Source organism: Epithele typhae (genome assembly GCF_022376455.1).
Source record: "Epithele typhae strain CBS 203.58 chromosome Unknown BXZ73scaffold_10, whole genome shotgun sequence".
Taxonomy (NCBI): domain Eukaryota; kingdom Fungi; phylum Basidiomycota; class Agaricomycetes; order Polyporales; family Epitheliaceae; genus Epithele; species Epithele typhae.
The window spans coordinates 634,780-647,420 of record NW_025954201.1 but is presented as its reverse complement, the minus strand read 5'-3'; the positions used below and the strand labels follow the sequence as shown (position 1 = coordinate 647,420).

The following is a 12,641-nucleotide window of genomic DNA, read 5'->3' as shown; positions in this document are numbered from 1 at the left end:
ACGGTGTTTGAGAGACACCCCGTGTCCGTCACCCGTGCTATATGCATGCTACAAACTCGTGATACGCTTCTGATCTCCACCGATCAGATACAGAAACCGTGGCGTGACGCCGTCCATCCACCACCCAAACCGCACCAGACGCAATAGATACGCGCGATGCTGCCTCACGACCCTATCGCGCCACAAAGCGTTCAATAAGGCTTGAATTCGAGTTCCTAAACGCGCCCCAGGGTCATCAGCTTCACGCACAAAGTCAGAGACAGAGGAATAACTCACCGCGACGTACGCGGCCCCGTACTTGGCCGCGAACACGGCGACATCGCCAACGAGCGCAAACGCCTGCGATGCCTCGACGAACACCACCGTCGGTGCGACATAGTACCCGTCGGGGTTCACCCACGACGGCGCGAGCTTGCTCTTGGAGTAGGGCGCGAAGGACCAGATGTGCGACTCGGTCGCCGCGTCCTGCGCGTACACGGCCGCCTTGTACGAGGAGGGACCGTCTTCGGCGGGGCCGTACGGCGCTGGAGAGGACAACGTCAGTTGGGGCCCGAAGGGAAAGGGAGGGACGACGCACCTTTGTCAGTGCCGACGAGGTAGACGAAGTCGGGCGAGCCCTTCTCCATGCCATAGTCTGAGTTGAGGTAGCCCGTAACGGCACCGAGGTACGGGAAGTCCTTGTACCCGTTCTGCCACGCCCGAATCATCAGCACCAGAACACTCCGAAAACGCGTTCACTCACCAGCGCAGCGATGTCAAAGTACTCATCCTGCACGCAGTCGGACACGAGCACGACGAGCGCGTCCGCCACGTCCGTCGTGAACCCGTACTCACCATACGCGTTCCCCGCGCGCGCCACGTACCCCGCCTCCCGCCCCTCGACCGCCGCCGCGAGCACGCCCTTCTTCGGCCCGCACCCGTCCTTCATGTACGCGCTCGGCTCCGCCCGCGCTGCCCCGGAACGCTTCTCGGGGACCCACCGCGCGTGCACGCGCTTGGCTCCGACGTCGACGTCGACGAGCTCGTTCAGGCCCCCGGTCGATTCAGGGTCCGGCGGCGCGGCGCGGGCGTAGTACGTCGTGCTCGCAGTGTACGTGCCCGACGGGCGCCCGGGCGCGTACGTGTACGTCCTGCTGGGCGTCGACTTGGCCGCGTACGTCGTCGGGCGTGTGCGCGAGGGCGAGTCCGGGGGCGCGTAGTACGACGGGTCGTCGCCGTCTTCATACGCGCGAGGGTAGAGGTCGTGTGGGTCCGAGTCGGCGTGGGCGTCCGCGGAGGGCGCCGCCGCGCCGGGCGCGCGACGGCGCAGGACGGGCGGGTTGGGAGGGAGGCCACGTGCGAGGCGTTGGGCGTTCGACATGGGCACTGCGGCGGCGAGCGCGAGCGCGCGGGGAGCAGCGGCGGGGGTTGGGTTCGTGGTGTCGATAGGTGTAGGCGCGGCGAAGGCGGCGAGCGCGAAAGCGGAGACGAGGAGGATGCTGATGGGAGCCATTTGTGCAAAGAGAAAGGTGGGGTTGGAGGTGTGGCGGAGGGAGAGAAAGGAAGGTCGGTTGGAATGAGAGTGGGGGGCCGAGCGCGTTGGGCGTCTTGTAGGCGTATGAGAACGTTGCAGAGCGTGAAAGAGGAGACAGTAGCAAGACGAGAGCTACTCTTCTTGGATGCGGAAGATGGAACTTAAGTATGAACGGGGGCGGCTGGCAGCAGGCTCACAAACCGCGGCTGGCGGGCTGGCGCGACGAGCGTTCGCGTGGTGCTGTCAGCCGAACCTGCAAATGGCAGGCGCTGTAAGCTTGCATGCTACAGACACTCCCGAAGCGACGTACAAGCAGTTTTCAAACGGGAGGACAACTCTTTACGACAGTGTTTGCTTGAGTGAGCCTTGACAGAACGGTTGTGGCCATACCACACTCTTGAACTCGAACGTGACTAGCTTGTCAACAGGTCAGCCGCAAATGTGATGTTGGAGGCGGTACGGGCGGTAAAGGCAATCCGACTCGGCCTCGCCGTCGCGGACGTACGTGATCGTGTGCACGCCGACGAACTGCTGCATGAACATATCGATCATCAACGCGATCGACGTGCGGTGGTTGCGCGGGATCGGCCAGAGGCCAAAGAACTTGTTGCGTGTCGTGCAGTCGATCTTCCTTCCGGCCTCGAGCAGCACGTGAATGTTTGTAAGCACAAATTTCAGTGGGAAGAACACGTAAAATAAGCTCATCGATGTACAGTAACGGTCGCGCGCGGCTTGGAGCTTGGTATGGCAGGGGCGGCGGATGGAATTGAATCATGTATAAACGTGGTGAGCACTTGCTCGGCTATCGAATATTGTTTGATGGGCACAGAGCAAGATGGCGCAGGAACGCATGGGATCAGTCGGTCAGCAGCTGATGAGCCCGCAGCAAAGCTAAAGCGGGCAGATAAGCCAACATGGACACAAAGAAGAGACAAAAACGAACGCAAGAAGCCGGGATGACCAGATCAAGCAGCTACTGGTTCTTGCTACTCCTGAAGGTAGGGCCGGTTCCGGGGCCGAAGCCAAACTGCTTGGCGAAGAAGAGGTTGGCGCCGTTGACGACGGACTCGTCCATCTAAGAGTAGATATATGCGCTCCGAATATGCATGTTCTCAGGTGAAAAAACGCGGACTACTCACCCATTGTAAGGTAGCAGTAGATGAAGACACGATGACAACTGGGTCCCACCCGCAGATGAACTCGCGGCGGAGCACGTGTCGGTCCTGGTTGTCGAGCATGGTCTCGAATGCGGCGGGGTCCTGGGCGACGAGGGCGCCCTTCTAGATCGTCCGAGTATGCTTCTCGAGCCCGTTGGTGAGAGAAAATGCGGCGGTATTGTCCATCAGATGGTGTGGAATGCCGGAGGGGGGGTTGCGTTGGGGTTCTGGACAGAGTGGTGGTAGACTGCAGCGGTGGACAGCGCTAGCGCAGCGTCTGCTGCCAAAAGAGGCAGGTGCCGCGATGGGCGGATGTTCCGAAGATCAAGCGCTCATGCGCTCATGCCTACCGCTGCTCGCGTGATTAATACGCCTGAGTCCAAGCTCACCGCTATTTCCATGACAGATAGCACATCTCCATAGACTCAAAATAACTGAGAAAGCGGTACTAAGCGCTATAAATACCCTATCGGCTACCTCGAAAACAAACCACGGCGTACAGGTTCTGGATCAACGACCCTCTAACAAAGATTCTCCATGACTCTACTTCAAAATACGCGGCGTCGAGTTTACGAGGGGACGGGAGAAATGGAGCTCTCGGCTCCAGCCTGGACCGAGAGGGTGGGGAAGGGAGTCGCAGAGCACGCCGCCTCGATGTCCGACTGGTTCTTGCCGGCGGGGATGTACGCCGTCTGGGACGCGGCGGCGGCCGGGGTGGGGATGACCTCGGAGCAGTCGACGAGCGTGGAGTCGTCGTTGCCGAGGATCGTCATCTTCTTCATCGCAGCCGTGAACTTGTCCATCATGAGCGACTGGCTCGTCACGAACGACTGCCACTCGCAGGCCGTGCGGTTGTCGCTGCAGCCAGCGCGCGTAAGCACATGGGAGAGACGGAAAAGGAGCGGAGGGAGACGTACCGAGCGAGCTCGAAGTCGGAGGTGAGGCGGAGCTCTCCGGGGAGCGGCGACAGCGACTCGCCCGTAGCGAGTGTGGTGACGTTGGGGGCCGCGGGCATCAGCACGCCCTTGAGGAGGGTCTCGACGAAGAACTGCGCGTCGAAGTCGGACGGGGTCGAGTCGAAGGGGCTGCCATGGATCGAGGGCTCGATGTGGTCCTGGGCGGCGACCGAGTGCGATGCGAGAAGGGCGACGATCTCATCGGAGCTGAGACCGACGTCCGCGAAACGCGCAATGATGGTGTCGGCGGAGTCTTCCGGGAGGGGGATGAGCCCGTCGGGGGAGACGTTCGAATCGTTGGAGCGGCCGGTGAGGAACTGGAGGCGGGGGCCACCGCCGCAGTTGGAGACGCCGACGGCGCCGGCGAACTGGATGAAGTCTCCGAAGGACACGTTGTACTTGAGGGCGTAGGGGAGCTGCTTGGCCACGATCTCGTCGAGACCGACCGACGCATCGAAGGCCGTCTCGACATCGGAGTACTTCATGATAGAGCCGTCTAAGCGGGTTGTCATGAGCGGCCGAAATATCAACGATGGGTACAGGGAACTCACCGCAGCCTCCGCCGCCGTCCTCGCCCGCGGCGATGAGAGACGGCGAATACGCGATGCAGTCGTGGAAGGTGAGCTGTATCCAAAAGACAGTCAGTATGGGAGGGGACCCCTGTGAGATGCTAGTACTAACGCGAAGAGACTCGTGGGCCTCCTCTTCGCACACGCTGCCTTCGAAGAGGTTCTCCTGGATGTCGTCGAGAACGTCGAACCACACACAGCACTACAGAAAATTGTCAGCTCGAGATGCGCACTGACCGGAAGAAAAAACGCACCCGCTCGTCGGAGGCAGTGTTACCGTTGCTGCACGTCGTCCTCTTCAAGGGCGTGGCCGTGACGAGCACGACGAGAGCGACAGCGGAAAAAAGGGACTTGGAGAACATGGCGAGGTATGTGAGGGGCGATGAAGTCCAAGAGGATGCTCAAGAGGCTGTCGGTGTCAGTCGATGGACCCCAGGCTTATATGCCTTGCAGCTTGCATCCAATACTCCCGTCCCCTGGCAAGGCAGTTGCTGAGCCCGCGCTCGATTAAGCGCTCTGTTCAAAATGGTGGGTTAAACCCGCAGCGCGGCGGCGCAGCAAGTTTCACACACCGACTGGCAAAGAGACGCCACACCCGACACGGTCCAAAGATGTCCTCAGGGGCGGGATGCGCGCCCGAGGCCATTCTGTATTGTGTTCATGAGAAAAATGTGTGCGTGAGTAGAATATGTAAGGCACACCTATGTGATTGTGTCTGGCGAAGGACCCACAGCCGGCGCAGTGCGAGTATCTGTCGATTAAACGTTGACTACGAACGGTGATAAAAACAGACGTGGATGACCTCTTACCTGTTGTAGAAACCGGTGTTCAAGGAACTTCGTAGAGGACGTGTACTCGGCGGGCGCAGTATCTGGCAGGTCGCCGACCTAGTGGAGTGGTTTACCGCCTAGTACGCATGGGAGTCGTACCTTGGGCGAGTGGTGTTAGAAACGGCCATCGACATCGCACTTCCCAGCCGGCCGATCATCGTGGTTGCGCTGCGCAAAGCTCGGCCGCAGCGATTTGCTGAGCAGGCTCTTGCCTAACTTGAGAAATGTCGCGCCCGATGCCACGACCAGCGCGCTAACCCCGTCTTTGTCTGCGCCTATACCATGGAACCGGACACTGCATTCCTCTACCTGTTCGAGAAACTCCGCACGGGCGCGGGACTGGGTGGGGGTGTATGGTGCAGCGCCCGTGAGGCCGGGGAGATCGACAGGAGCCTTCGTTGAGGATGTTCGGCTAATTTGAGAAGCGAGGGGGAGGTCGCCTTGAAAAGCTCGCTGCTCGTCTAAAGTCTTCGCGTGGAGTGCCTTCCCCATACGGGCGCGCGGGGGCTTGGAGGAGAGTGCCTTCAGCGGAACTGCTGGACGAGACCGGCGCGGAGACGACGCACACCTGGTGTCGATTCTGATGAGCTGGCTGCGCATGAATGACACCGAGCTCCGTGTCACAGACGGCAAGCTTGCCGGCGCATGGCGTACCTTTCACGAACGGGATGATGACTGGGTCTGATTCGCCTTGGGCTACAGGGCCGCCGAATTCCCAATCACGCCTCGGCTTCCCGGTGTCTCGCTGGCCGAAGGGCCTCTCCGTGGGACGACTGACCTCGGGGTTGAAAGGGATGATCGCTTCGGTACATCCCTCAACGTAGCGGTCGATGTTGGCGATGCTGCGGTTTTGATCCTATCCACGCGCTCGGCCCGAGTGCGGTATGTCGTGGTCTCGTAGAAAGTGCTCGTCAGCGCCACAAAAATGGACTTCACCGTTTCGCTGCCTCTTTCGAGAGGACGGGCTTGCCGAACGAGCTAGCTGTCCCGGTGGCTTCTGTTCTCAAGAAGGGCGCCCTTGTCACCAAGTTCGTCGTCGCCTCCCGGTACTTGTCGCCCGCTAAGTTGAGGGTCGTTTCAGTCTGGTGCTTTGTGACTGACGCGGCAGAGAGTTATTGGGTAAGGGGGACCTGTAGTCCGGTGTACGACCGGGGGCTGCTGCGGGAACGTCAATCTCCGTGGAGAACGATCTCGTTGACCTCCGCAGTACGTGATGGCCGAGGAGCCCTCAGCGCCGCCGCCTCGACAGGCCGGTCATCGTGGGTCTTATGGGAATAGCGCAAGAGGAAGGAAAAGGAAGACATGGGTCGGAGAAGAGGGTGTGGATTCCTGTGGGTAATCCACACGGATGGCGACTATTATATGAGGCTCGCACAGGCTGAAACGGATGAGGTATCTCGGCCTATCCGTATCGTCTGGTTGGCCTTGTGTCCAGTGCGTATAAAGAAGAACGTTGCTCACCAGACACAGTCCTCTATTGTCGCGACCGTATAACATTCCCATCTCCGCCATCGTCCACCAGAGGGGATCGAGGAAGATACAACGTAGATCAGAACGGGTCTGCCCCAAGCAAGCGACCACTGCGCCGTTCCTTGATAGGACCCTGGGCCTGAGGTTGCGTGAGAAGGGAAGTCCATGCGGATGACATTGTACTCACCGTATGTGCGGTGCAAGACAGTTCACTTGCTCTTGATGCTTGCCAAAGCCCGTGCCTCACCCGAATGCGAGCAGGATAGAAGAAGTGGTAGATAGTGCACTGGCGAGACCAGCAAGGAGAACGTTGCGAGATGGATTCATGCAGCGCGATGACGGCAATTACGTGGACGACAAGACGGATGGTCATCCGGAGTCGTCGGCGACCACCGGGCCGGATACTAGCTCCGAAAGCCGGACTTCGAATGTTACAACTACGCCACCAGTGGCCAGCGCTCCAAAAAAACCTTCGCCGGCGCCGTGCGATGAGCATTCCGCTGCAGCCAATATCGCCTGCCTGGAACTCTGCCGTCGCCACCCTGACCTTCACCCCGACCTGCAGCACCAGCGCTCTTAGTTTTGCGGCACCCCGCCGCGGTCGCCACCGGGGTCATCGTCCAGATGTCCGAGACACGCTTGTCGGCCTGACGTGCTCGCTCATCGGCGTCATCGGCATCGGCACCGGGAACTCAAGTTGGTGCGCCTGCTCCGCGCCGCGGTGAAAGTCACGACGCTGACGCTGACGGACCCCAGCATTGTGTGCTACAATGACAACTCGCACGGTGAGGACTCATGTCGCCCTTCGTGACCTGTACCATTGGTCGATGCTAACATCCAGCTGGTAAGTCGCGTCATTTTCATTGGATGCGTCTTGAGCGAGACATGATACTGCACGCAACGACTGGCCGAGGTTCATATAAACGATATACTATCTGTAATACGTGTAACTGAACTCGTCAGCGCGACACTGACTGCAGTGCATGAATATATGCATGTGTTTATTTGACTGCCAATGGAAGCGGTTTGCGACATGCGGACGAGGAGAGACGTGCGTGGAGGTCCTGACGCCCGATGCCGGCTGACTCATCCACATGAATTGAACTGCAAAGCGCCGATTAACACTTGCTCGCTGCACACCGCTGGCCCGTTCCCTGTGAGTTTTCACCAAGAACTAGGGGCACGAGCTGATTTATGTGTAGCATTCCCAACATGTCGCTCGGCGCGAATCATCGACTCCCCCACGAGCTTACTGAGTGGAGACGTCGGCCATGTTGGTGAAGCGCTCGTGGGAATGTTCGTGAACGGTACGTTCGTCCCACTTAGACGCAAGACAGAGCTCATCCGGGTTGCAGTATACAGGTAACGCTGCAGAATGCATCGAGGCGTTTATAGGATGTTCAGAGGAGCGAGGAGTGTCTGGGGAACGACTGTCGTATCCTTGGTGCTCCGTCTACGACTGCTCATTTTCGGACGACGTTTGTGACGCACATGTGACTTTTCTGACTTCCACGAGCCCCGGAAACGTACTGAAACGTTCCGCTGTAATCAATCTAGGAACGTAAAGTGCGTGCCCCAGCCATCCGACGATTCCGTGACGCCTTCCACCCAGAACGTCTCCACCTCCACGTCGACGCGCACCCCGCCGTCTTCAAACGCGGAGAACAAAAGCTTCCCCTTCGACTTCGTCGCGCTCGGCGACGGCCCGACCTCCTTCGGCCACGGGTACTCACACGCGCCGTTCCGCACCAGGAAGCGCACCCGCACGCCCCGGAACCGCGGGTACCGCTTCCGGTCGCAGAGCGAACGAGCGAGCCGCTCGAGTGCGGGCTTCCAGTGCGACACCAGGCGGCTCGGCGGGTACGCGATGGTGAAGGACGGCTCCTCCGGGCCCGGGTGCGGCGCGGAAGCGTGCGCAAAGTGGGTGACGAGCGAGTCTACGAACGCAGAGGGCAGCTGCGGGAGGTCGGCGAGGACGAGGAAGTACTCTTCGAAGCACTTCTTGTCGATGAAGTGCACGTCGAGCGAGCGCAGGGTGCGGAAGCATCCGATGGCGTTCAGCATGTCACGCGCGTGCCGTTCTGTGGGCGCGACGGGGTGAGATCGTGCATACAGCGACAAGGCCGAACGTACCCGTGGGCCTCTCGGGCGCTCGTCGCTCGACGAAGAGCGCGCCGAACCTCTCGATCTTCCACCTCCTGATTGCAGCCATGAACGCCTGGGACGCCTGCGGGCTGCCCCAAGGAAGGTGCTGCGGGAGATCCAGAGTCTTGAAGTTGGCCGGGGAGACGATTCGCCACTTGACGAGCTCGTTAAACAGGATCTCGATCGGGGTAGGGTAGATGTGACGCTTGAGGGACACCGGGATGTAAACCTTGCATTGCACGTGCTGCAGACTTCCGAACCCTCGACGGGCCGCGGCGAGCTGGGGAACAGACTCGGCTGTGATGCGGGTGCGGTTCCCGATAAAGACGCCGTTGAGAAGTGACTCGAGTGAGGGGAGTTGGAGAAGTACCGGAAGGAGCACGTGCATCGACACAGTGGTGCAGCGGCAGTAAGGCGAACTCAGTGTGAGCGTGTGGAGGTTCGCGAGCGATGTGATCCATCCGAGATCGCGGGCCTCCCACCGGCCGGAGTCGTCGAGCTTGCACCGAAACAGCGTGAGAGCGAAGATCTTGAACGCGAGGATCGAAGAGGCGGAGAGAAGGCGGATGAGAGAGTCACGGTGTGGTGCTTTGGGGCCGCAGGCGTCGCGGACCGTGGTGGACGAGAAGAGGTGGTAGTGAGCACGAGGCTGCCACGCGCGACAGACGCTAGCACATGCGCCGAGCGCACCGGGTGCGGCGTCTCTGACCGCGTCGATGATGGGGTCATGCAACTCGGGAGGGAGGGTCGACATTGTCGGCATTGTGGTAGTTGACGGCGCGGAGATGGTCGTAGAGTGGAGGCAAGGAAAGGCGTCCTTGTTTTGGAGTCATTTTCGGAAACACGTCACTATGGATCGTGTGGCCTGGGAATTGGGAAGTGCGGCCTGGCACCCAGGCGTGCGGGCGTGAAATTCGGTATGCGGAAATCACGATTACAGGGAACTTACAGCAACGCGCGTTGGGTCCAAGCTTCGAAGCGCTGCGGATTGCTATCGAAGTTGCGAAAGTAGTGAATGTGGGCCGGTTATGCTTCTGGGTGTTAAAATCGCGTGGACGTGGGCTGTGCAGTAGACGCGTGACGTCACCAGCACATGCACAGTTACGTCTCGTCTGTAGCAGTCTAACGAATGGTGCGCAGTAAATGGTAAGCACCTATTCGATATCACGATTAAACGGGAGCATACAGGGTGTTGACAGGGGTCGTGCTTTGCGGGAATGACGACGTCTACTGAGAATAACACTTGCGCTGGACGCGGAGATGGCCATGGTTCCGATGCGCCATGTCCAAACCACGAGGAGAAAACGTACACCATGGACCAGCGGGGCCAAAACCGGCACCGTCACGATGAAGTCATCGTGATCCGTTCGTCCGTGGGTCCGTGGGTGGTTGGAACACTGCGGCGAGGAAGCCGTGGCCGGCCGCCGCCCGACTGGACGTGGGCATGTAGGCAAGATGCGCTGGAGTGCATGACAAGCGAGGAGCCCTGTGGTGTGCAGGACGTGCGGTGGGAGTCTAGGACGGCGTAAACTGTGACGTGGCGGATGTCGACGTCAGAGCCGCGTATGTTTGGGCGACATCTGGGAACCGTTCATAAATTGAACTGGAGGGACAGTATGCCAATGCGGACTAACCGGTATAGTGCAGTATGTCACTGGAGTTCGAACGGCGCGCTCGCTGCACGCATGGTCTCGACAGATAGCCTACGACGCGGGCGTGCTCGAGGTGGAGTTGCGGCATCGTCGAGCGCAAAGTGAAAGCCGACCAACGACAGCTAGTGAGGCTGCATGGTGGAGCATCTCCGAAGCTGTTTAATATTCCAATGTTCAGACGTATGCGAGATCGCAGATGTCCACTGACAACATACCGAACGTCACCTCGGGAACGAGGGTACAAGCATACACGCCATGGGTTGGGGTGGAGCGCGAGTGCGGACGCCGTGGACGCTTATTCAGTCACAGCCTTGTGCGCGGGATGAGCATACCGCTGCAGCGTACTGACGTCGTCAGCCTGTAACCCACCCGGACATATAAGAATCACTGCGCGAGAAGATAAAGCCCCATGGAACACTCACCAGTTCACTACCCGCCCAACACAGACCCAAGATGTTTTCCAAGCTCTTCGCCACCGCCGCGCTCCTTGCCGCCGTCACGACTCACCCCCGCCTTCGCCCAAACCTGCAGCACCGGCACCCTCCAGTGCTGCGACACCATCGAGAATGCCAGCGACCCCGCTGCGGCCGTGATCCTCAAGTCCATTGGCGTCGTCGTGCAGGACGTCGACGCGCTCGTCGGCCTGACATGCTCGCCCATCACCATCGTCGGTGTCGGTACCGGAGGCTCTTGGTGCGTCTTGTACGCGGAATGGTGGAAGAGATGGGCCTGACGCGAACGTACCCCTGCAGTTCGGCGAGCACGGTAGCGCAACTTTGACGGTGCCATGCAGTGTGTATCAGCGTAGTCAGAAGAGACGTATGCCCGCGTGTACGAACGACAATCTATGCCCTATCGTCAGCACACTGAGATGAAAGGGAGAAACGTCAAGGTCATACACCATCGACCTGTTATCTCGCTGTTATCTTCGATCGGAGGGAGCGGCGGCGTGACCGTTGATTGGCGCAGGCTTGAGCAAGAAAGAGAGGGAGATGTGATGTATGGAGGACGGGAAAAGGACGCGTTATTAGACGCTAGACGCGCATCCCAGGGGAAGCAATTCGCCGGCCACTCGCCGGCCCGTGCCCGCTGACTCATCCGCCCAAATTAGTGCCGGTACTGGCCGAGGTCACGAGGTCGGTCCCCAGCGTCCAGACGAGCACTGAGCCGCAAGCGCTCTGAGCAGTTTTTCTTCCCCGTTCCTCACAGTGCTGGGCGTCTCTCGTCGACCCTGCATCTCGCCGTCATCCGTTACCACGCAGAAGCATCCACCCCGTTATCGCACCCACCCACCTCTCCCTATTATCTGCCGTGTTTGTTGTAGACAACCTTCCAGTATCAGATTGCTCGTCCGTCTACTAGCCTAAGCAACGCACGCCGGACACCCTCAACAAATTGCGGCGCGGAGTAGCCCGCCCACCCGGCGGCTCGCTCCGCGTCGCGTCCGCGCCCGGCTTCGCCGGGTCCCAGCCCAACCCATGTGTCCGGCGGGCGTCACGGTCCCGCCTGCCTCCACGCTGTCCCAGCGCCGTGCTCAGTCGACGAGGCTGGACAGATGTCCAACTGCGACGACTCGCGACGACGTCCACTTACGCCTGGCACTCATGCCAATCCACGGGCCATCCGCGTTCCACACGCACTCCCGCGTTTCCAACTGGCATGGATAGTACGTGGTCATGCAACATCCTGTGCGACTGAACGCAGTGACTCCTTCCTTCAAAGCTGCTTGCCCTTTGGCGCCTCTAGTTCGCTCACTGAGGCTGGTCAAGAAAATGATTGCACTTCACGGTCGATAGCAAGTCTTGGGTGCAGTCCCGGATTCTGAACGTTTTCGACCTACGTGCGTCGCCTCATCGGTATCCACAGCTATATCGTTTCCGGTGTTAACATCGCCCTCGCCGCCCCGCTCTCATGCAGCATTCGTCGCACTCAGCGATACAGCATAGTGCAGACGATGAATACCATGCCTGTTTCGACTACACCCACACCTTTACCTCCCTTGGCAGCAGTGGGTACGTCCTTAATCGCCACTGCTCTTAGCCTCACTGATCCCCATTCCGTCCAACTTCTTCCACGCCCTCCAAGCCTACACCGCCCTCCGCTCGCTCGTGATCTACCACCGCTGCTGCACGAAGACCGCGCCAGCACCCATCCCGCGCTCTTCCTCGCGCTCGCGACGTTCGCGCTAACGCTACGCGCTGCCGATGACGAAGGGTTGCTACTCTGGCTACTCGGTGGTCTCACGGAGCTCAAGAGCGTCGTGCGGGTTTCGGGGGCTCCTGGATTCCCTACCCCCAGTCACGCCGGCGTCCGCAGCGCGGATCCAATGAGACAGGGGCCACAAAGGTT

General features: G+C 59.9%; 4 protein-coding genes across 4 annotated transcripts; 1 reads left to right on the top strand and 3 right to left on the bottom strand.

Annotated features, from left to right (window-relative positions):
• Positions 1-215: 215 nt before the first annotated feature.
• On the bottom strand, positions 216-1,492 carry BXZ73DRAFT_75791 (uncharacterized protein; the record flags this gene model as incomplete). The annotated part of the gene is made up of 4 exons (XM_048022276.1): positions 216-239; positions 277-524; positions 578-689; positions 743-1,492. The coding sequence occupies 4 exons, from the start codon at positions 1,490-1,492 to the stop codon at positions 216-218; spliced, it is 1,134 nt and encodes a 377-aa protein (XP_047880320.1).
• Positions 1,493-3,239: 1,747 nt separating this feature from the next.
• On the bottom strand, positions 3,240-4,557 carry BXZ73DRAFT_43317 (heme peroxidase; the record flags this gene model as incomplete). The annotated part of the gene is made up of 5 exons (XM_048019122.1): positions 3,240-3,528; positions 3,588-4,122; positions 4,178-4,250; positions 4,308-4,397; positions 4,450-4,557. The coding sequence occupies 5 exons, from the start codon at positions 4,555-4,557 to the stop codon at positions 3,240-3,242; spliced, it is 1,095 nt and encodes a 364-aa protein (XP_047880319.1).
• Positions 4,558-8,043: 3,486 nt separating this feature from the next.
• BXZ73DRAFT_75789 (uncharacterized protein) lies at positions 8,044-9,403 on the bottom strand (the record flags this gene model as incomplete). The annotated part of the gene is made up of 2 exons (XM_048022275.1): positions 8,044-8,576; positions 8,629-9,403. 2 exons carry the CDS (start codon positions 9,401-9,403, stop codon positions 8,044-8,046), a joined length of 1,308 nt encoding a protein of 435 aa, XP_047880318.1.
• A 1,406-nt stretch (positions 9,404-10,809) lies between these two features.
• Positions 10,810-10,983, top strand: BXZ73DRAFT_36058 (uncharacterized protein; the record flags this gene model as incomplete). Its single annotated transcript, XM_048017875.1, has 1 exon — positions 10,810-10,983. A coding segment is annotated over one exon (174 nt), but the record flags the coding sequence as incomplete, so codon positions are not given.
• Positions 10,984-12,641: the final 1,658 nt, after the last annotated feature.